Here is a 23,416-nt window from a genome sequence, read left to right on the forward strand (position 1 = left end):
CTGCACAGAGCTACCTGCAAAGGCACCTGGATGCTACAGGGCTGGGAGGGATCAGACTTCACACCCCCGGGCTCCCTGGGGAGCACTGGATTTACTGCCTCTGACTGGGCCAGCAGTGCCCTTGGAGCTGTGTCCCCTGAAGGAGAAGCCTGTTTTTCCCTCAATTGTGCCGCCTTTCCCTTGGGCCCTGGCACCAGCACAGCCCCCCTTACACCCAAACCCTGCGAATCCACCCTCGTCCAAGGAGGAGTGTCCCATCTCCACACTGAGCAGTTCAAACAGGGCACACAACTGCTGCCACAAGCACACAAACCTCCCCAAAAAATCACTTACCTGACAGACAGAAGCATCTCTGCGGTGCCAGCGCAGCAAAGGACATCAGCAAAGACTGAGGGAGAAAACATCATCTCACTGGGAAACAGGGCTGCAGCCAACACTGCAAGCTCTCCGCAGCCAGGACGGTGTTGTGAGGACCCCCAGCTGGTCTGTGTCAGCCCCTCGGCAGCTGATCCAGTCCTCTGGAGGCAGCCAGGGCCAAACCTGCCTGCTCAGGGATGCTGCCGAGCTCCGGGGCACTGCCTGGCCCCTCACACCCTCCACAGCGACTCTGTGTTTGCCGGGGGCCAGGTGAAGGGCAGGCTGGGCACGCAGGCTGTCCCACCACCCCAAAAAACAGTCAGGGTCAATAAAATAAGCTTTCCTAGGCAGCTGCTTCCCCCTAACACATCTCTGTAACACAGAGCGGGTTGGGGAAAAGCAACTTGTTTCACATGAAGCCCCAAGTCTCCAGGGAATCGCTGCTACTCCGGTGCAAGAAAGACAGTGGAGCCTCCACCTGCTGTTTGCAGTTTATTTTAGCAGAGAGAAAAATACCATGGACAAGAGGCATTTTGCATAAGTTAACAGAAAATAACACTTTTCCTCCACTCTTTGCAGATCAACAGGCAAAAGCATTTCCTACACGCGGCTATTTTTGGGTGCTAACAGTTTGGTGCATTGGCAAAATCGTGGGTTTCCTCTAACACGCTGTGAGAGCTGATCTGAAATCCAAAGCCGGACTCGGGCCTGGGGGCTCCTTTGCTGTTGGACGTAGCTCCTGTCCCTGCTGGGTGCCAGGTTCATCCCCACCATATTCCCAGGAGGGATTCTGCAGCCAGGGACTGGCTGGGGATGCAGGCAGCTCCATGGCTCTCCCAACCCCTGCCACGTCCTGACTGCTCTTCCCTGGCACAGCTGGAGAGGTGACCCGGAATGCAGGGGGGTGTGGGCAGCACCAGCTGCCTCAGTCCAGGGCCAGTGAGGGGATCTTGCAGACGAAGGGGAAGGCTCTGCCACAGGCGTTGTCGTTCCAGGAGCGCAGTGCTACCCTCCAAAAAAACCACAAGGCGTTAGCTGAAAAAAGGCAAAAGGAGGGAACCATGCACTGCCCTTGGGAGCAGGACCTCCTGCCACTGTGAGAGGCTTTGCCTGGATGTGCCCCCTACTTGTGCCATTCACAGTCATGCTTCCTCCCAGCTTCCTCATCTGGGGGATGGGAGAGGGGAGACCAGGCCCCAGCTTGGACTTGGTAGTGGAGGGGCAGCTGCAAACACAGCCCTGTTCCCCCAAAGTTATCCACGGGCTGCCCATGGACAGGACATTTAGGTACATCTGGGGGGCCTGGACACTCCTGGCTGGTCTCACCAGCAGTGAGGGTGTGAAATGGGAGTTTTGCAGAGGCAGGCTCTTGTCCCGCTTCAGCAAGATGTCGTGGCCCAAGCATGGGAGAGGAAAAGCTGGCAAACCAATGAGTGTTTCCACAGGTTTCCCATATGGGAGGGGAAATGGGAAAATTTGACCTTTGACTAAATTTGGTAATTCTTCAAGGCAGCTGATGCTCCTGTCCTGATGCTACCATGAGAGAGGGAGATGGGCTGGGAGCAGAGGGAAGATGAGTACGTGTGCATGTATGCACATGGTGAAAGGGAAAACACCTTTTCACTGTAAAGAAAGAAAAGGAAATAATACTAAAAAATTAAAATGTAAATCCTCTGCCTGCCAGCAAACTCTTCAGAAAAGCAGGAGCCACAGTGGATTGAATTTATTGACACACAAACAACACCGAAGGTGCCCTGGGCACTCACCACTGCTGTGTCTGTACCAGATCTGCACACAGTCCTCCTCCTCCGGGATGGAGTGGATCCCATCATCAGGCTGGCTGCCATCCCAGTAGTGGTAGTCATAGGAGGAGCCATCTGTCCACTCAAAGTGACCCTCCTGAGACAAGGCAAGAGGAGAAAGGCTGTCACCACAGGGCTGTGACTGCAGAGGGTGGGAGGCCCAATTCCATGTAGTCCCCACCCCCATCCCCTGTGCCGCACAGCCCAGGGACACAGACACACACAACTCAGCAAAGTCCAAACCGCACACTTGGGTTTTACAACTGGAATGCCAACAACAGCCCCAGGTTTCAGTGTTTTCCTGGGGGAAGCCCAGAAAGTAAATCTATATATTTTTTAACATCCCCACCCACCCAGTTCTGCATTCATTTTCCTTTTCATTTTCCATTCCTTTTCCAGTATCTAGAAAAAATTCTGATATGAGACTGTTCTCCTGATGGTCTCTATTTTCCTTTCTAACATATTAGACAATATATTTCCAACGTGTCAGCTTTCAAAAGTCACAGAGTATCACAAGAGAGCAATGGAACTTGGTGATTTTTGACACTGAAGACCTTTTCAGTTTATTTGCTCTTCTTGGACCAGCAGTACAACTCTTTCTATTAATCCGGTAATAGAATGTGGGATGAGTGATTATTGATTAATCTATTAATTCTAGTAACACTTATCTTTTACAAGCAGACTGGAATGGGTGAAATAACAAGTTTCTCTACCTGCTGCACCACAGACCCCATGGCACCTCCTGACTGAAGGGGGAATAAGGGGCAAAGAAGAAGAGCAAGTGGCTTTCCGGGAGGAAAACACAGACAGGTGAGTTTTTCAAAGCCATTTCCCACATTTCCCACAGGGAGCTCCCACCTGCCGTAGGTCGTTGAGCCCCGTCCAGATGTCAGTGGGGATGCCGGGCACGCGGCTGTTCACCAGGTCGTACACAAAGACATTTTCTTCCCAGCTGCCAAAACAGAGCAATGCAGGGCAATCAAGGGGATGTGTCAACAAATGGTCAGGCTGTCCCCAAGCGTTCACCCCACCGCAGCACCCGTGGGCAAATGGGCCCCCTGCTTCTTCCTGCTGTTGGTTACTGTCCTGGGTCTGTGCAAGAGGAGCGCAGTGTTGGTGAGAGCTGGGGGGAAAAAGCCTCTCTAATCATGTTGTATTTCTATCCCTTTTTCAAGACTGAAAAACACAGTTTGGGGAAATTTAGGGAATATTATGCCAGTTTTCCTGCCAGTCCAGGAACAGGCATTTATTTCTCTCTATTGCCTTGGTGTGACCTGTGCATCAGCCTTGACTGGGCCGCTGCTGCAGAGGGATGTGTAGGCTGGAACATGAGCCTGCAGCTGACACAGAGGCTGTGACGTGGGAATGGGACTTTGCCCCCAGTTTCCTTTCTCGCCAGGCTGTGCCAGCTGGGGATGACACGTTTCCGCGCCCCTCACCTGTGGATGGAGGCCAGCTTGGCTGACCTGATGCCAATGGAGAACTCGGCGCAGTAGAGGTCGGCTTCAGCCCAGGTTTTGTTGACGGGGAAGTACCGGTAGCAGTGGCCCTCGTACTCTGTCCAGAAGAGTGGGCAGGAGTAGGCGTGGACAGGCTCAGGCATGGCTGGGGGCAGAGCAGAGGACATCCAGCAGCTGCAGGTGAGACAGCTTGGCCAGGAAGCCGAGCAGGTGGTGGAGGCAGCAGTGCCCAGCCCTGCTCTCCCACCTCACCCAGACAAACAACCTCCAAACACACGCAGGGGAAACCCAACTGCTGCAGGAGCTGCACAAAAGTTTGCAAAAGGCAAAACGCATTTTAAAGTCGCAGGTTTCTCCGTTTCAGCGTCTGTCTAAATCAGGAGGGACATTCCAAGCCAGCTTACATCACTTTAGGTAGAGGATGCTTAAAATAAAGGCGCTGACATTTGCTACAGGGAACACCGAGATAAGGGTTTATCCTCTCGCCTCTATCAGCACCACTGGAGCCACTGTGCTGGGACGGGAGCTGACAGCCAGGGCAGCGGGGTTATGGCCGCGTTGTGCCCTCCTGCAAGGACAGCCTGCACCTCCTCCCTCCGAGGGAAGCCCCATCCCCTGTCCCTGCCCCTGGATGCAGCCGTGCACGTAGGCTTTGGATCCCAGCCCCAGGAAGAGCCGGCGTGCCGCCGGGAGCCGTGCCAGCCTATCTGCCTCCCACCAACAGATAACACACACCCGCACAGCCGCTCCTCCTCCCCGGTCCCTTCTCAGCACAGTGGGGAGGTTGTCCCAAAAGAGGCCACTGTGGCGGCAGGATGTCCTTCGGAGCCTTTGTGGTTGCCGCTGTCTCAACACGGCAGCGGCGCTAACACTGCTCCAGCCTCCTCTGTTCTGCTCCCCCACGTGTGGGGAGGCTGCAGCACTCGGGACCCTCAAGTCTTGGGGCGCACAGACTTCACTCCCTTAGCTGCTGGTTTGTGAGCAGGGGGGAGTTGCCATCTCCCCCTGAGCCAGTTCCCACATCCCCAGGGAGTTGTGGTCTGGGGTCAGTGCTGCTGTCGAAGCGAGCGGGGCAGTGGGCAGGGTGGGCGTGCAGGGGGTGAGGGCAGACGTCGGATGCCATCAGACTATCCAAGCAGGTAACAGGCTCAAGCCCAGAGAGGTCAGGGTGGTGCCTCCAGTACTGAGGGGCCAGGGGAATGGCTTTTCCCGAGGGTGGGGAGAGCAAAACCCTGCCAGCAGCAGCAAGGGATGTGGCTGAGGCAAGGGGAGCAACAGTGCGGAGAAAAAGAGAGGCAAGGTGAATCCAAAGCAGCTCTGTGAGCACTCATAGAGCCAAATCCTTCCCTGTGCCAGTGCTGGCAGTTCTGGGTGATAATTTCATCTTTCATCAGCTCTTCCCACATGGGGAATCTCTGAGTGTTCTACAAAAAGCCACCAGCCAGCCCACGGGGTCCCTGCTGTCACAGCCCCCTCCCAAGTGACAAACCACAAATGCAAAGAGTCTTTTTTGGCCTCCTTAGCAAGACCAAGTCAACTGCCAAGCTCTGTGGGGCTGTCACCCCATCAACCTGCCTTGGGACATCATCCCTCCCGGGGAGCTGAGACTGGGGCCAGCTCTGCACCCTACAGCAACAAACCCTTGAGGGGCTCAAGGGGCTCTGCCATCCTCATCAGCACTAATTATGGGCTATGGAGGAAAAAAGATAAGGCCTGCTGGGCTGGAAGAGCAAAATAGCTTTTGGGTAGAGTGGGTAAGATAAAGACAGCTCAGAGGTGATGCAGAGTTCAGTTCTCTGATTCAGACCCAGCCATAATTGCACTGGGAAAACCTTAGAACAGCCCTAGGAGATGCAAGTTCCTTCACTGTAGCAATAGAGCAGAACCAGGAGCTCCAAAAGCTGATGCGATTCCTGGGAGCCAAGCCCTCCTCCTCTCGTGCTGGCCAGGGTTCCCTGTCTCTACCAAAACCGAAGCAGAACAAGGGTCAAACCTTCAGTCTGAGGCTTCAGCTTTACCACCAGGTCACAGGTGAGGCATTTACCTCCATTAAGGACAGGGCTGGGATCTGGTCCTGGCTTGCAGAGACTCGAGGTTGTTGTTCCTTCCTGCCAAGGACAGCCCAGAGGTCTGTGCCACACAAGGCACCACCAGTTGCTCCAGCAATTGGGATTTTATTATAGTGCCTTGACAAAATCCTCACCTCTGGCAGCGTGGTGGCAAAATTCACAGGGCTTAACCCAGCAGCATCCCCAGCAAACGGAGCCTTCACTCCCAAGTGCTAATTGCAGTGGGCGTCCCACTGTCCTGGCTCAAAGCTGGCCCATGGGCACCCCAATTGCCAGGGAAAATCAGCCTCATGTTTGTTCAGAGCAGCTGAAACCAAGTCAGAAATTGAGACAGCCCTTCTTTGTTATTCCATACTGGTTCCCATTAGGTAGCATTAATTTGACGAGCTTCAGTGAACCAGAGGTGCCTGGAGGAATTTAAGGTTAAATATACCAAAAAGAAAAATATGGGAGGTCAGCTTTTAATTAGCATCTTTTCTGTTAGGTCAGGATCAGAGGCTTTGGCTGTCTCTTTGGAGGAGAACTACTGGTCCCAGTTTTTCAGGCAGGAACAATTAAGGGAGCTGCTTTATTTGAAATATTTGCAGCAGAAAGACCATAAGAAAGCTGATGTCGTGTTGTGAGTATAGGGGCCTACTCATGGCTCTACAGGAAAGCCTCACAACCCAAGCCAGCAGCTGTGTGTGGTATTTTGATCTAGAAGGTGACAGGGGAAGCATTTGGGAGCTTTTTAGACCCAATCCTCACTTTTAAGCACCCCAGCAAAATATCAGCTCCTCCACACAGGGCAGGATCAGCACAGCCAGTGCCTGTAGAATGGGGGTTCCTGCCAGCCCCAAGTCAGTTCATCCATTTGTCCCCAAATTCCTGGTGAAAAATTATGGCAAGAATCCTTTCTCCTATTTTTTTTATATATATTTACAATTCAGCAGTTTTAAGGGCAGGACCATGTTTTAAAGCAGCACCAGCAAAATAGATGTTCAGACTTGGCTGAGGATAAGATTCAGATCAAGCAGCTGTTACTAACTCAGAAAAGCTGGAAAACAAATATTTGGGGTCAGAAATAAAGTTTTGTGCTCACTGCATTTGTGTCAGTGCCAAATTGGAGCCTTTTTATTATTTACTAGCTGAGCCCCACTGTAGAACTACCAGGAAAATCACTTATCAAATCTTACAGAAGCTGGCACTGCTCTGCCAAAAAAGTTTCACTTCCCCAGCTGGCCTATTTCCAATTAGAAATAATTAACTGAGAAAATCCTAGCCAGTTTCACAAGGGTTTCTCTTCATTTCAGGATGCTACTGGGAAAAAAAAAAACCTTACCACCAGCTGCACAGTTCCCCTGGACTCAGCTGGTGAAGAGCAGGTTTGCTCCTGAAAACTTCATCCCAAGGAGCAATGTTGCCTCACTTCCAGGGATCTGTTTGAGATGTGAAATCTGAGGCTAGGACAAGGTCAGCAAGAGGTGCCCAGGCAAGGAAGATTCCTGAGGGGCTGCAGCTCCATCAAAGGGTTTTGGGCAGCACATCAGCTCAGGTCAGTGCTGGCAGCAGATGCTCTTCTTGTTGCAGAGAATCAAAGAACTCCATTTCATCAACAGATGACAGCTTTCCTCAAAACTTAGAGGAGCTAGGAGATACGGCCCTTGGCACATCCATAAGCTAATGCTGCCATCTGACCTGAAAAGGCAAGAGAACCTCTTCAGCTCTTGGCAAGCAGCTGGGTTTGGAGAGTGTCCATCAACGCCCAAGAGGCTCGTCTGGAATTAATGTCAACAGAGAGGAGCTGAGGAGATCCCTGTCCCGTGCAAGTCTGGGTCCTTCCCAGGGCAGACCCCTCTACCCGGATCCCAGGGCCGTGGTGGTAGGAGGGAGGGATGGGCAGTGGTCCCAGCTGGCAGAGCTGGGGCTCAGGACCAGTATCCTGGTGCTCACCAACACCAAGTCACCTCTCACCAGCTCAGGCCACGGGGAGGGCCAGCAGCAGGGCTTTACCCAGGCTCAGCACTGCTGGAACTGTGGGGAGTTAGAGGGGATGGGTGAGACAACAAGGCTGGGACAGGCGACCCCCGGAACCCACCCCCAGGATGTTTTCAGCAGGACCTGCCTGTGGCTGAGCCAGGTGGCCATCCCATCACATCTTCTCTATTGAGTAAACCCACAGAATAAGCTTTTAAACAGGGGGTTGGAGGGCAGGAGCATGTGACAGGGGCTAACACAGTGCTGCTGTGCGATGCCTCAACTCACCCACGGCTTTAGAAGCCAGTCCTTAAGCCCTGACATTATAGTCACCATGGACAAACAATGCCACCTTCATGTTACTTGCAGTATTTGTTTTTCATTAACAGATGAAAGAGCGTCACACTGAGCATCCACCTTCAAAGGAAGGGATCAGGGGAGGGACCTTGGTCTCAGTGTATCAGAGGGTTGTGTGGAGCTGCAGGGGATGGTATGTTCACTGATGGACATGAATCTCATAACTGGGCAATATTTTACACACCCTGAAGTGTTTTCAAGGCGCATGTCACAAGTTTCCAAGTAAAATATTAAACATCAGTTGAAGTACGTTGGGAGGGACATCCTCTCACACTGAGGGCTTTGCTTTTAAAAATTCTTTAATGAAACCAAGCTGGTTTTTTCAGCTCCAAATCCTCTGCCAGGTATGTTTGGAGTTGTGAGGCTACAGCCGGCAGCAACGCTCTTGCAGCTGGCACTGACAGATAGAACTTATCTTGCAGAGTTTTTTTCCTCCTTAATTAGTTCTGGCAAAGCTCCCACGGATTAGGCGTCTGGCAGGAAAGCCAGGCTTGTATCGATCTCTTTTCTCACGATCTCACCAAACAGCACTGAAGGAGCCCCTTTCCACTCACAGTCCCAATAAACCTAACAGGGTTCAAACAAACCTGGTGTAGCAACTCTCACTTGCACCGACACCGTGGAAAAATTTGGAAGAAACCGAAGTGACGTAGAGCAGTCAGCAGCAGCTCAGAGCAAAGACGGGGAATAAGGGAGAATCCCGTGCTCGTTTCACATGCAGTAAGGGTGAATCAACGAGGAGCCCTGATGGCCCTCGGCCTGTCCTGCTGGGCTGCATGGGCACAGCCCGGCACCCTTCATGTGCGTGCCTCCTGCAGTGATTCCTGCACCGCACGCCGGGCAGGGCCAGGGGCAGGACCACGGCAGCGCGGCTGGCAAAGGCCAAGGAGCTGACCTGCCACACGGAAACAAAGCCACCCCACAGACCTCTGGCATCCCGAAAAGACGGACCGGGGTTGCCCTTGGCGAGTCCCCGTGGTGAAGAAGAAAGCTGATTTCAAAGAAAGGCAGGGATTTCTGGAGCAGGGGGAAGCCCAGCTGCCAGCCCTGCGGGAAGCACACCCGCTCCTTCCCTACGGCCACCGTCGCCGGTGAAACCACCGCGCCGAGCGCTCACCTTGGCTGATCTTGATGTTGGTCTGGGGGAAGGCGTGTGCGGTCAGCAGGGCGGCGGCCAGCAGCGCGCACAGCGCCCGCCCGCTGCCCATGGCCGCAGCGCCCGGGCGCCGCTCCCGCTCCGCCGCGGGCTCCCTCGGGCGCGGGGGCCGCGCAGGGCTCGGGGGTCCCTCCGGCTGCGGGTCCCGGGGAGGTCCCGCCGGGTGCGGGGGTCGCGTTCGGGCCGGGCCCCGCGGGTTGTGGGGCGGCCGCCGGGCGGGGCGGATATAGGGGCCGCGCTGCCCCCTCCCCCGAGCGGCTCCTCCGCCCCCGGCCCCGCTCAGCGCATCCCACAGGGGACCCGCACCCGGGGCGCTGCCGCCAGCCCGCCCCCGGCTGAGCCCGCCCGCGCTCAGAGCATCCCAGACGGGGCCGGGGCCGGGGTCCCGTGCGCTCCCCGCAGCCCCGCTCGGGCGTACGCTGCTCCCAGAGAGCTGTTGCCACCCGCCGGGGCCGCAGGCGAGTAAGGACATCATCCCTCCTCACTCTCCCAGGTGCATCCCGAGGCGATGTACAGTGTCCCCATCCCGGGGCGGTGTTCGGTGTCCCCATCCCGGGGTGGTGTTCGGTGTCCCCATCCCGAGATGTTCGGTGTCCCCATCCCGAGGTGTTCAGTGTCCCCATCCCGGGGCGGTGTTCGGTGTCCCCATCCCGGGGTGGTGTTCAGTGTCCCCATCCCGAGATGTTCGGTGTCCCCATCCCGGGGTGGTGTTCAGTGTCCCCATCCCGGGGCGGTGTTCGGTGTCCCCATCCCGGGGTGGTGTTCGGTGTCCCCATCCCGAGATGTTCGGTGTCCCCATCCCGAGGTGATCAGTGTCCCCATCCCGGGGCGGTGTTCGGTGTCCCCATCCCGGGGTGGTGTTCAGTGTCCCCATCCCGAGATGTTCGGTGTCCCCATCCCGGGGTGGTGTTCAGTGTCCCCATCCCGGGGTGGTGTTCAGTGTCCCCATCCCGAGGTGTTCGGTGTCCCCATCCCGGGGCGGTGTTCGGTGTCCCCATCCCACCTGTCCAGTGTCCCCACCCCGGGGCGCCCCTCGAGGAGCCCCGGAGGAGGCTCAGGGCAGCCCGGCACCTCGGGGGTGACAGACGGGACCCCGCTCCGGCAGTGTTCGGGCTGGGGCGAAGGGCGAGGGCCGTGATGGCACCGGGAGCGGGCACCCAGGGAGGGAGGCAGGGAAAGGCTCCCGGGGAGTCAGGGCAGTGGGGTTTAACGCAGCAGTGCCCCATAGTGTGGTGGGTTTTTTTGTTTTGGTTCAGTTTTGGGGGGCTGGGGTTTGTTTGTTTGTTTCCTCTGTTTGGTTTGGGATTTTTTCCCAGAGCAAGGCAGTGTTCTGACACACCTAAACAGCCTGGGAGGAGGAACCCCCAGCTGTGCCCGGGGCTCCAAGGCTATTTCAGGAGTTCACTCTGTGTCCACCTGCCAGGTCCGTGCTGGGTCCATGCCATCATGTAACAGCAGAAAACCTGATATGATACAGCAGTCTGTACCAATATAATACAGCATTGCCTCCTTCCTGTGGTCAACATTTTGTTAGACATAAACTTCAGATTGTTAAAAACCCTGTATAAAATCCTTTTCTAACTGTTTCGCTCATAAGAGAAATAGTACAGGCACAAATACTACACAATTTTGTAGTCCTGTTCAGTTTCCAATTTGTCCCTTAAATCAGCACTGGAGGAACTGCTTAGGAACACTTTCAATGCTGTTCCCTTTTTATTCTTAGCTACAGATTAACATTTTCGGCATTTTTGACCCATTTTTAGAGATTCAAGTATGAACAGTTTGGGGTGACACCAAGCTTTCAGTACAGCAAAGCATCCAGACTTACTCCAGAGACAGTAACTCATTCAATCAACTTTTCTATATTAAGTTTTCTTCATATTAAATAAGGGCTTTTAAGAACACCTCTCCCCTTCCATACATTGATCTGAAATTATCTGGCTCAAGGAAAAGCCTACTGCTACAGCAGAGCACTAAAAGTGAAGGAATTTGGATTATCAGAAGTCAATGCATGCCTCTTCCTTTCTTTCCTGTGTGCCATCCTCAGATACAGCCAGTGTTACAAACAACTTTTAGCAAACTACGGAACAAAAATCTTCGAGCATATTAATCTACTCCCAAAGCACAAATATTCACGTTTAAAGGAGGAGCAGAGATCCGGCATCATTTTTATCCTGGTTTCTAACGGCCAGACTCGTGGCAGCAGCGTCCCCAGCACAGCTGGGAGCAGGGAGCCCCCCGTGCTGCCCCTGAGCCCCAGCCCCGAGCCTGGCACAGCAGCTGGGCACCAGCTTTGCTCCCAGCACTGGGACAGCACCAGCACGTCGTGCACGCAGTGCCAGCTGGAGCTGCAGCTGCACTTTGGCTTACCTTCCAACTTCACCAAACATGAGATGCGCTTCACCGGCTGGCTGCAGAGCCAGGAGCACGGCCACAAGTCATCCCTCCTGCTCCTCTCCCTGCCACGCTGTTCTGTTTGCTCTGCAGGCCAAGAGCTCCCCAGTATGCTTCTGTTCTGCTCTTACTGACCTTCCCTCTGGGCACCCTCACCAATTTTTGGCATCCTCCCTGCGGAACAGATACCTCGTGACTTCAAGGACAGACTCAGGTGAGATTACCTTCTGTTCACATTTCATTCCCAGTGCTGGGCAAAGCATGTGTCTGCTCTTATGGATGTCCTGAGCTCATTCTGCTGTCCACAGGCTCCACATGGAAGAATAATAATGTCAACCACAGTAACTGCTGGAACCACGGCCCCTTGCCTGAGCCTTCGTGAGTTACAGGGTCAGCCTCCTACAGCACAAGCTCAAACTGCTCCCAGTTCATCTGCAGTGAGTAACAATGGGGTCACTGCCAGCATTCTGGCTTTTTTTCTGCCATAAGCATAACTGAAGGAGCTCAGCACAAAGGTGAATCCAACAAGTATCACCCCAATCTATGTGGCACAATTAAATAGAATTTTATTTTCAATAAATATACAATCTGCATCATACCGGACGATACGCTGTGGAAAAATAAAATGTACAGAAGCAACCAACAGGACAGCTTGACTGTAGCTAAATTCACTTGGTGACCTGAGGAACTACCTGGGTAAACACACACAACACAAAAAGAGCCACTGCAGTCTGTGAGAAAATTAAAATTGTGTTTTCTGGGTCTTCTTAACTTCCAAAGTCCCTGGAGCAGTTTTTTGTTTTTGTTTTTTTGTTTTTTTTTTGCACAGCACATGTTTGAAAGGACGTGAGCTGGTTTTCCCAGTAGAAATGCTATTGGAAATGTTTATTTTGCTATACGAGCACTGAATCTACTACACACACAGACTGCTATTGAGACTGGCAGGTCACCGCTGACGCGACACGGGATCTGTGTGGGATCCACGTCCCACGTGGGGCCACACAAACGCACACGCTAACAGCAGCTGAATTCTGTTAAAACTAGTACAAGGACAAAACTGCAGTCAGAATCGATTTCACCACAGGTTCTACCGTTTAAAAAAATATTCTAGCCTAATTACCACGTTCACCAACGAGAGCACACGGGTACTTATATCTCCGAGAGGATGAGCCATGGATTTGGACTGGAAGGACGGCAGAGGCAACTCCCAGCCCCTCCACCCACTCCGTGCTTCCCAGGGCACGTCCATGCACAGCCCCGTGCTCCTCCCGAGGGATGCAGACAGCAGAGCAGTGCCGGGGCCAAGCAGCCAGAGCTCCGGCCCCAGGGGAACAGCTGCACCCTGCGGGACGCGGATCACCGAGGCCAGCACGGCTGGCTGGGCGCCGGCAGCCGCTTGAATCCGACGGAGCTGCTGGTGGGATGCGCGTGGGGTGCGAGGTGGGGTGTTTCAGGCGTTGGTTTGGTTTTGATCTGGCCGGTGTCCCCCTCATGTGGCCTCGAGGGAGGCGGGCGAGACGCGGTCGCAGTCCTGGCGGGAGCGCAGGCTGTGCCACTGCTCCACGGCCGTGCGGTGAGCGCTCAGCATCCGCCGCCAGTGGTTGGACTCGGGGGCGCCCGTCGAGTACTGCCCGATCACAATCCTGCCGATGAAGTCGTTGCTGCTCTTCACGTTGTGCCCGTACACTGGGGAGAGCAGAAACACACGCTGGTCAAGGTACAAGCACCGCTCGCCCACCCGGAGCCCTGCCCCAGGAAAACAAATTCCCCCCCCCCCAACACCAGGCGCCAGCATTTTTGGTACGTAACTCAGCGTCTGAAAAATGTTAGAGAAACAGGAGCTCGGAAGGAATAAAATAAGCTGTACTACAGACGGAAATACAATTCAAATGAACAAGAGACAAACCCACAGTTACCACGGTATTTACCGTGAATAGGTAAAGCAGATTCATAAAATGATATAGGTCGGAAGGGATGTCAAAGATCATCCTATCCCAACCCCCCTGCCGTGGACAGGGACACCTTTCACTGGAGCAGGCTGCTCCAAGTCCTCTCCAGCCTGGCCTTGAAGGAGAATTATATCATGTAAAGAAGAGCCAAAAGCTCTGCCTGGGCACCATGAAATCACAAAAGCAGCTCAGCAGCCTGAGCCCAGGGAAATGCACAAGCAGCATCCCCAGCTGCCCTCCTCCAAACGCACACCACACAAAACACTCCAGCGCTAATCGACAGCCTTCCCTGCGCGGAGACAGGAATTACACAGGTCCAGGCTGACAGCAGGATGTTTACACAGTAACAATTTGCCATAATTATCACCGCAGCTACTTGTTAAACGTCCAGGAAAGCAACAGAGGGAGGGACACCAACCCAACACCCTGTCCTTTGGATTAGCCCAGTCTGCTGGAACAAAAGATCGCAGACAGCAGCAAACCCTAATGATGGGCCTGATCCTGGGAGAGGCTGAACACTCCCACCAGACAGGAGCAAAAGCATTTGGTGCGTTGCAAACCGAAGCCCTGCCTCAACTCATTAGAAAGTTGAAACGAAGTCTTTGCAAGCCGCAGCCAGGATATCCACAGGCACTGCCTGGAATATTAACGATTTAAAAATCTCCTCGGGAAAGAGAGGGATTTTTAAGGACAAATGTCTACAGGAGCTCCAAATCCAGCTGGGCTGGTGCAGCCAGGGCATGTTCAGCCTGGCGTGGAGCCCCTGCCAGCAGCACCAGCTCCCTAGGGCTGCTGGAAACCAGCACTGGCAGCAAAACAACATCTGAGAACCCCCATGGCATCACCCCGATGTGTGCACACCCTCACAGGCAGGCAGGACACTGAACACAACACTCAGCCTCACTTTTAACCACACACCTTTGTCAAAGCTGTGCATTTCCTATTATAATACACCCCCAACTGATCAGCGTTACTTTAACCTGCCCCTCTGCCATCTCCACACTCTGCAAGGGCTGGTTCCTCACCTCCGTCCCAGTCTGGGAGCTTGTTCTGGGAGACTCAGGCACCACTTGCCCGAGCAGGACTGAAAACAAGTAGTGCCAGGTTACATCTCACTTCATCCCTTCCGACAGCTCTGACAGACACAGTTTCTGGGCAGAGATGCTTCTGCTCACCAAATCACCTGTGGATATTTTAGGTGACAGCAAACCTTCAAATGCCCAAGTAATTTGTTCAAATAATTGCTTGAAAAAAATCTACCCTGCAACTCCGAGCCCTGTAAGTCCATCTCCAAACGACATTTAGAAATGATCTGGGGTTCACCACCCAAGCAGGAAGGCTGCATCTCTTCTGCCTGTCACCATCAGTTATCTAGGGCTGATGCCATCAGGACGTGTTGCCAAGCAAGTGCCCCTGTCAAGAGGCCAGGCTGGTGTTTTTTGGAAAGGCCACCTTCTGAGGCCACAGTCAGGAATTTTAAGTCATCCATCTCCAACTAATACACAGCTTGTCAGGGTTATTAACGAGTTCTCCTACAAGGCAATACATCACAGGTGTAGCTAGCAGGACTACACTAAATGTTTTGCTATGATTTATTAGCCTACAGAAATCAAACATAGTGATAAAACCACATAAAAATACCCCCAAAGCAAAATTTTCAATAGGATGTTGGGGGGTTTTTTTTGGGTTTTTTTTTTTTTTTTTGGTTTGGTTTTTGGGGTTTTTTGTGGGGTTTTTTTTGGTTGGGGTTTTGTTTGTTTTATGTTGTTTGGTACAATGAAGGAAGATGAAGCCTAATCCTGGGAGACAGTTCCAAGTAATTTAAACCCAAAAACCTTACAGGCCATCAATTAATCACAGGATAAATTAACAGTGGAGAAGTACCCCAGGCACACCAATTCTTCAAAAATGCTCCATGCCAGGACTGTGAAACAAGCAGGTGTGCTAACTAAGGGCACCTGTTATTCTACTGTTGATCCAAGTATTTTGAATTCTTGCAATGCAACTTGCTAATCTCATTGTGTCAGGTAATTAGCATGCTGAGTCCTTTGGGGTATTAATGGGCTAATTATACAAGCATTGTTGCTTCTATCATTAACTACTGCAGATAGCACAGAGACTTACTGCTCAGGAACAGGGAAGACATTTTTCCAAGGCCAAATGTTTTTTCACACATAGACCATGAGAGGTAGCACTAGACTGACCTCAGGTTTACAAACTCACAGCTTCACCACAGCAGCTTTCTCAAAAGATGAGAGGTCTTTGTGCACCAAAAATTCAGCTTTACCCACCAGTTCAGAAGCCTTTCAAACCCAAGGACATGCCTTTCTGGGAGGCTTACTGCTGTATTCCACTGCTAACTGGCCAGGATTTGCCGAGCGATCTGCTGATGGCCGAGTTCACCAAGCTGTGGAACAGACCTTACCCAAGAAGGGGATGGAGTTCACATTGAGAAGACAAACCCTTTTCTTCGCTCACATCCAGCAGCACCGTTTCCCTGTTGCTGCCACCAGCACTTCCAAGACCAGCTTGGAGAACAGAACAGTAGGAGCCCACGGGCCCAGGTGAGCGGCTGGAAGCAGAGACTGCTGCTCCTGTCCTGACACAGGGAGGGGGAGCATCTCCCCCAGTCCTCCCCTGGCTGCAGCAACCCCTTCTCAAACAGGGGAGGAACCACTTCCATCAGCACCAACAAGCACCAGCCATTGCTGCAGTGTTTGCACTCAGGTCTGACCCTTCAGCCTGCCCCACAGCCCTGCAGCAGCAGCAGCAGCAGCAGCAGCAGCACGCCCCAGTGCACACACAGAGCCCCGTGCACCACTCAGGGACCCACCTGCACTGCTGTGCTCAACCCCACAGTCACAGCTGCTCAGACACCAGGTGAGCTGCACTCCACCGTGGGGCTGGCCCCTGCCCGGGCTGGAATGGGGATCTGCGGGTGCAGCAGGGTCCCTGGGGAGCCCCTTGGAGCAGGAAAGCCCTGCAGAGCTGCAGCACAGCCTGCAGACAGGCAGCCTCTGCCAGAGCCCTCTGCTCCCGCACACAGAGGCACAGTGACACACACAGTGCAGCCAGTTCCACACAAGCTCACACCTTCAGCCTTGGGAGGGTAAAAAGCTCCTGCTCTTTCCTTCCAGCTAGTTCCACAGCAAGCGAAGGTGGAGAAGCTCCACAGGCAGCAGTTGAGCACTGTGCCACACACAGAGTCCAGGTGACCGTGCAAGTGGGCTGAGCTGTGTTCCCTGACGTCTGAACACCCCCTGACAGAGTCTGAAAGGAGCTCATAGTAAATTTCAGATTCAATCTGCCCTTGGCCACAAAAACAGTGACACCATGGAGCTGCTCAATAGCAGAAAATTAAGTAATTAACATTTGGGATTTTCAGACTGACCCAGACTCTGGTTATGAACTGGCAGATGCTGCCTTTAAGAAGCACATTTCATTCATAGATTTCATTTAAGAAGCTTTTATTCCTGACAGAAGCTACACACCTGGTCTCATGAGCTCTTTTTCCACCGTCACCATAATTTACACAACAGCAACATCCATTTCTAGGTCAACACAGCGCAAAAAGCAATTAAAAAAGCAGAGGTCAAACCAATTCCTTCTGCAGCTGCTCTTCAGAGGGACGCATTTGGAAACAGAAAGGCTTCTTAAAAAGACATTCTTTATAACAGAAATACTGAAATACAGAAGAAAATTGTGTTTACCATTAAAAGGGTCGAATTCTTGAGGACAAGGTACACGATGTAAATAAACCATTTTCCTGTTGTGTACTTCCTGATGCAGCGCTCCTAAATGATCCACACCCAACTGGTGGGGGCCTGGGTGCCACACGCAATGCTTCTCTGGGGTCAGGGCCCATGTCCCCCCCAGGGGTCCTGCACAGGAGGGAGGCTGAGCCCCCCAGCCTGGCTGCCTGCTCCCTGCAGGGCTGAGGGCACGGCCACGCCAGGCTCTGCACACCCCAAAGCTGCTGCCCAGCAGGGCAGCCACTTCCAGGGGATGCAGCGGGCCTTGGAGCTCCAACATGTGGCTCTGGGAACAGCTCCAACCTGAGCTTTCCCTTTCCTCCTCCAGCCTCAGTCACACGGAATCACTTTTTGCCAGTCAGCTGTTTTCCATGTCACTATGTAATTAAACACAGTGGCATCAGCCCTGGCACCTGGGTGGCCTCAGCCCTGGCACCAGATCCAGCCAAAACGCCAAAATGCCTTTCACCTTTCCCTCTCCTTTGCCTCTAAACTGACACTTGCAAACTGATTACTTGTGCAGAGCACGACTGCAGATCATTGTCATCTGTGAGTCACGTGCAACAGTAAAATGGAGGCTGGCATTTCAGAGACTAATTCCTCCTTTGATTGAACGTATTAGCACCCCTGCAATGACCAGGGAGGAGCACTGACTAAGGAAATTTCCTTAAGCTAATTTTCAAGGCTATCAGTATCATTGAAGGAATGGGGACAAGCCTGAACCTTGCAGATGGGGCCATGAAACATCTGCATCTCCTGCAAACGCTCTGCCAGGTGTGCTGGGCAGTTCCTCAGCAGTTCCTCAGCAGTTCCAGCTGTGCTGCACTGCCCGGTATGACCACACAGCACCTCTGCGTGCTGCAACAGCTGAGATAATAATAAATACCACAATTCGCTCTTCCTCAGTCACCTACACCATCACCTGCAATGCAATTAAAGCCATTTAACTCAGAGAAAAGAAACAGGAACAAAAACATGCCCAAGGCTCTTACGCAGGCATTTGGGGGGCAGAGTCCCCCTGAGGACACAGCTCTCACGGGTCTCTCTGGCAGAACCACAACCCTGCTGGCACTGACCCATCCACACTTCCTGCACTTCCCATTCAGCCTCAGCACTTGGGGAGGCCTCAGAAAGTGCTCCCTTCACACACCTGCCCACTCAGGCAGGCAGTGCCTCACCCCATCCTTGGCAGGCAGCAGCCAGTGCCCAGCAGCCAGCGCCCAGCCCTTTCTGTGCCCAGCCCTGCCTCTGCCAGTGGGGCTGAGCTGCCGGGTTAAACAGGACTGAGAACTGCTCCTGAACTGCTTGACATCAATATTAAAAGGCTGCTTAGCACAGAGAGGCGCTACGAGGAGCAGCAGCAGCTGGGCTAATGATGCACACTGAGAAGGTCACAGGCGTGGCCCAAATCCTGCCCCCTGCTCCTCAAGCATGGCCTCTCATATTTAGTAGAGAAGAGAGAAAAGCACGGGAGAAGATTTCGTGGTTTCCCATTCATCAGTTTAATCTCCATCAGGGTCTGACGGGCACATTAAACTCTCTTTCCAGCATTGCTCTGGGTGACTACTCCCGGCAGTGGCTGCACCTGCCCAGCTCCAGAGGGAACAGGAGCTGCTGGAGTACACACAGAGCCAGCACCCAGAGCTGCTGCCCCAGGGGGGAGAGGGCCACACCAGGAGACTCTCTGGAAACCTCGCCCGAGGGCAGCCCCTGTGCTCTGGCTGGGGCTCCCTGCATGTGCCCAGGTGTTTACTTGCTCTCAGGTGTTTGTCTGCTCTCAGTCTGCGCTCAGACAGGAGAGGAAAGCCCTGCAGCAGACGGCAGTGACCCAGGCTGCAGGGAAAGTGCAGATGCACAAGTGTGTCTGGCAGAGATCTCAAGGGCATGCAGGGATGACATCTCATGGAATTACCTCATCAGGAGAAACTGAATAGTGGGCTGGATGCATCTATTGCAACAGCCCAGAGGATACTGAAAAGGAGTATCCATGGCTGGCTTTTTCCACTTCCAATTCCCCCCCCTTTTTTAAGATTGCATCTTAATTCTCTGCGCTATGAGCCCCAGATGCAGCAAAGCACACAGATGACTTCATGCATATTTACACACCTCACAGGCAGGGGCTCCAGCAGCAGTGCCACACAGCACCCGCAAACGCAGGCAGGGACAGCCAGGCAGGAGAGGCAGCCTCCGCCTGCACCATCATCCCTCTCCTGTGACAGCCAGGGGCCAGGCACAGGCATTCCACCTCCCAGACACTGCTCTGCTGCTCACAGCAGCTCCTGCCACCCAGACTTTTCTTCATGTGATACACGGGCAGGTTACGGCCTTGCAAGACGTTGGAACAATTCCTTTCACTACAGTGTGAGCCAAACGAGATGAAGGGCTGAGGGCAGGAGAGCCATGACACTGCTTAAATTAAGGTGCTTGGCAAAAGGAGCAAGAACTCAGCAGCAGCCTGGAGAGAGGAGGGTTTTCTCCTTTCTTTAGGAGAAAAAGACTACCAAAAGATTCCAGAGAACTCCAGGACAGGCAGTTTCTGCCACATCAGATGCAGTATATTTATTAAGTCAGGCCACTTGACGAATCTAATTTTGCCTTCTAAGCAAGCAACAGATCGGATCAGGAGGCATCAGCATCTTGTTGCTCTCGCCCTGATTAATGGCGTTTCACTCCTCATTAAAGCAGTCAGCCTGCTGCAAAAAAAGCCAAATCCAACCCCAGAGCACCTTCCCTGAGCGACCCCAAAACAGGTCTGGGCCTGCAGGACCCCTCTCAGCATCTCTGACCGACCCTCTGCTGTCACCTGCTGCAGGCTGATCCAGCACCTGCCACGGAGAGTCACAGAGGGGGACTGAGAACGGAGAGCAGTGGGGCCCTCCTGCTCCCCCAGGGGATTTGGACATCGGGAAACGTACACAGAGCCTCTGTGACGAGGCTCTGCCAGGCAGGCTGGGCTCCAGGGGCCAGCACTTCTCCCTGAGCCCCTCTCCCAGTGCCCTGCTGGGCCACCAGACCTGGAACAAGGCCTGGGAGGGCAGGAGGCACCAGCCAGGAGCTCACTGCCCTCCCCAGACCTGGGCACGGACCATATGGTGTCTGCTGCATAAATGAATGAAGCGTTTTATGACTGCACACACAAAGGCCAAATTCTGATCTAAATTAAACAGGTATAAATCCCCAGAAAACACAGTGCTGACATCAGTGGGGGTTTTTTCCCGTTTTTTCTCCTTTGGCTAAGATAGGATTACACAGGTTTAATCAGGGATTAGGTTTTGCTTCTGAGCTCCAGATATGGGAAATATACACACAGTCCAATACTTCCAAATGACATGTCTAATAGATGACAAGAAACAATTTTCTAGCAGCGAGTTGTCTAATTATTTGTCCATCTAAGATATGGTACCCAACACGATAATATTTCAAAAGAGAAACCACTTCCTCCTCCTGCATTCCAGCATGGGAAAAAAAACCAGTTTAATTTGACTCATATATTAGAGGAGATTTTTTCCCTATATCTGTGCAAAAGACAAAGTGCCTGAATGTTTGTGGGAAAGCAAAAGCAAGTGGAGAGAGATGAGCAAGTCAAAATGTAGATGTGTGATGATTCCAGACACATGGTGGTTTCCATCCCTGCAAACAGCAGCTAGAGGTGATGCTGGTATCTCAAGGTCATACTTCCACATAGCCAGAGAAATCACAATTCAGGCATATTTCTGGAGAAGCCTCAGGACAAAAACTTTATCAGCCTTCAGCCTGCTCAGCTAATTGGGTCATTTGGAAATCAGTCTGTTAAATAAATAAATATCACTAAAAAGCCTAGCTAGCTCTGCATCCTGTTGAAACTGGCAGCATTGCTTCAAAAAGAAAACATTTCACTGAAAGCAACCCAGAACGACACCATTTTCCATACACACCAACAATTACTTTTTTTTTTTTCCCCCTTTAAAAATACGAACTCCATTAAGTGGTCCCCCATATTTTCCTAAAGGCCAAGGGAAAATGAGCCAACAGAGGAAGCAGGTACGTGGCTATTGAACTGCAATCTGTTATTTTAATCAAGTACTGCCTATTAACTGGAAGTTAATTAGAGCCCTGGAATGAAGCATTGTCCAGGGGTCTGGAGGCACAAGTTTTTTCAGCACCTGGGGCACTGAGGTGGCTGATGGCATTGCTGGGCCCCTCTGCTGTAGCCTTTGAAACCACAGGTACAGGTCTGCAATGTCTCAACGCTCTCTCAGAAAAAAAAAAAAAACAACTCAGAAATAAAATGAAAAAACTGGTTCTAAATCTTTACAGAAAACAGAGACACTGGCAATTTTTAGAACTTATTGAAAAGTGAGGAGGATCATCACATCCTGCCAAAGGACAGAATTCCCATGAGCTGCACCCTCAGCCAGGACTGACTGTGAAGATCTCAGCAGTGCAGAGGTCACACATGTATCCAGGTCCTTCTCTCCACCAACAAGCACATCCTGCTTCCCTCTCCCAGGCAGAGCATCCTGCCCTGCTGGAGCCGCGGCCACCTTCCACACAGCAATGGAGCAGTGGCACGAGCCCCACCACTGCCCTCCATCAGACGCCACCAGCCCCAGGGCTCTCCCAGCCCAGCTACACTTTCAGCCAGGTCAGAAGGCAAAGCAGATTTTACCTCTACAATTGCACAGAGAGCACCCAGAGCATGAAGATGATTTCTCCCTCTTTGGGGACTCTGCTTGTGTCACAAGCCCTAAAGATCCTGCCATGCAAACATGTCCAAGAGCTGATTTAAATGGAGAAAGAGACACAGCCACCACAAGGACCTCGGGGAGACAAACACTCCCTAACTGAGTGCTGAAGGTTGTCTTTTTTACAGCAAGTGATGAAAAGATGCTCAGGAGTCACTGACACACAGTTTGCCCTGGAGTGCTGGTGGTTTTTATTGGGCCATCTGGGCTTTACTGCAGTGCAAACAGCATTACTGACGATTGTTATTAACAACATCATAATCATTAACAAAATACTACAGTGCTCAGGTTTCAGGTGTTGTCTGCATTCCTGCTGCACAGCCCAAGCTTTCCGACAGGCTGAGATTCAGAGGACGGCCCAAAATCCCTCAGTGGGGAGAGCACAGGGTCTCTGGGTGCCCATCATCCAGCCCTCCCAAGCACAGAGGCTGCACTTGCATCTCAAATACTCTTTTTGTTTCTTCATGGAAATGACCTTGGGCAGCAGCTACCAGAGCTGCTGTTGGGGCCAAACTCCACCTTCCCCTCGCCATCAGACAGAGTAACCAACACCTTTGTTCACAGGTGTACGTGGTTAGGAGAACACCCTGCCTTTCAGTCTGCCCCATCTCCCTGCAGGAGGTGAGCCCATGATTTGCCTGCACTGGAGCAGAAGATGGCACATGGGGGTTATGTGTCAGGTTTCCAAAAAAACCCCAGAAAGTGGAAAAAAGAACCACCCACAAGAGTGCATTTCTGTTCCAATATGGATATGGCTGCTCATTACCTGGACAACATGTTTGATGAAGTAAATGAAAATCAAACATCCTCTCCAGCAGCTGTTGCCTCACTCCTTTTTTTTTTCTCTTTTTTTTTTTTTTTTGTCAGGACATTAAACTTGTTATGAGTACCAGGGGCTTTCCTGGTTTCAGCCTTTTTTGGGGGAGAAGCTGTTAACAGACCATACTTGCAGCAGCAATCCTGACCCTGGATGCTTTTTCTCCTGGAGAGGACATTTCTACAGAGCTCATCCCACCTCACTTCGGGCACTGAACTGGGACATGTGAGCTCCAGTAAGCAGCTGAGGAAGGAACAGAGGGGGAAGGCAGGAAAACAGCTGGTGCAAGGTGCCCTGCACCAGTGTGGAAGGAGAAGCATTTTGGTCTGTAAATGCCAAGAATTTACAGTGTTGAATCTCTGTATGCCTGAGGAGGAGGAACGACCAAAGAAGCAGCCCAATCACCCCCTCCTCCAATCCTGGCTAAGGCAGAGCTCTTCCTGTGCTCATCATCTTGGAGGCAGCCAGGGCCCCTCTCCAAATCCAGCTGTGCTTCAACCCTGAGTTTGGTCTGGAGCTCAGCTCTCCAGAGCAGCCCCAGGAATGCAGGAATGGTGCTTTCCCATATGTCTTCAATGTTTGCACACACAGTCCTTGCTAAATCACAGCAAAACGGTGCAGAA

At 52.5% G+C, this 23,416-nt stretch overlaps 2 protein-coding genes across 2 annotated transcripts in view; both read right to left on the minus strand.

The window, feature by feature from the left end:
- Positions 1–890: 890 nt before the first annotated feature.
- CLEC19A (C-type lectin domain containing 19A) lies at positions 891–9,347 on the minus strand. The gene is made up of 5 exons (XM_066197948.1): positions 9,119–9,347; positions 3,599–3,764; positions 3,018–3,111; positions 2,124–2,256; positions 891–1,362 (listed from the first exon to the last, which is right to left on the minus strand). Exons 1-5 carry the CDS (start codon positions 9,207–9,209, stop codon positions 1,283–1,285), a joined length of 564 nt encoding a protein of 187 aa, XP_066054045.1. The 5' UTR covers positions 9,210–9,347; the 3' UTR covers positions 891–1,282.
- Positions 9,348–12,102: 2,755 nt separating this feature from the next.
- The window catches only part of SYT17 (synaptotagmin 17), a gene marked incomplete at its 5' end in the record, with an annotated part of 30,321 nt that continues 19,007 nt past the window's right edge, over positions 12,103–23,416 (minus strand). Inside the window, one exon of the mRNA XM_066198473.1 lies at positions 12,103–13,237. Within this exon, the coding sequence (XP_066054570.1) occupies positions 13,041–13,237 (197 nt within the window). The remainder of the gene's footprint in view (positions 13,238–23,416) is intronic.

The sequence above is a fragment of the Chamaea fasciata genome, unplaced genomic scaffold, assembly GCF_029207755.1.
Source record: "Chamaea fasciata isolate MVZ Bird 193981 ecotype frontalis unplaced genomic scaffold, bChaFas1.0.hap1 SCAF_16, whole genome shotgun sequence".
Taxonomy (NCBI): domain Eukaryota; kingdom Metazoa; phylum Chordata; class Aves; order Passeriformes; family Sylviidae; genus Chamaea; species Chamaea fasciata.

Excerpts from the sequence above, each read along its gene's own strand:
- CLEC19A (XM_066197948.1), bottom strand. The coding sequence starts at position 9,209 with ATGGGCAGCGGGCGGGCGCTGTGCGCGCTGCTGGCCGCCGCCCTGCTG. Across the intron at positions 3,112-3,598 it reads AAGCTGGCCTCCATCCACAG|CTGGGAAGAAAATGTCTTTG; the intron begins GTGAGGGGCGCG and ends CTGTTTTGGCAG. Across the intron at positions 2,257-3,017 it reads GGCTCAACGACCTACGGCAG|GAGGGTCACTTTGAGTGGAC; the intron begins GTGGGAGCTCCC and ends GCCTTGTCTCAG.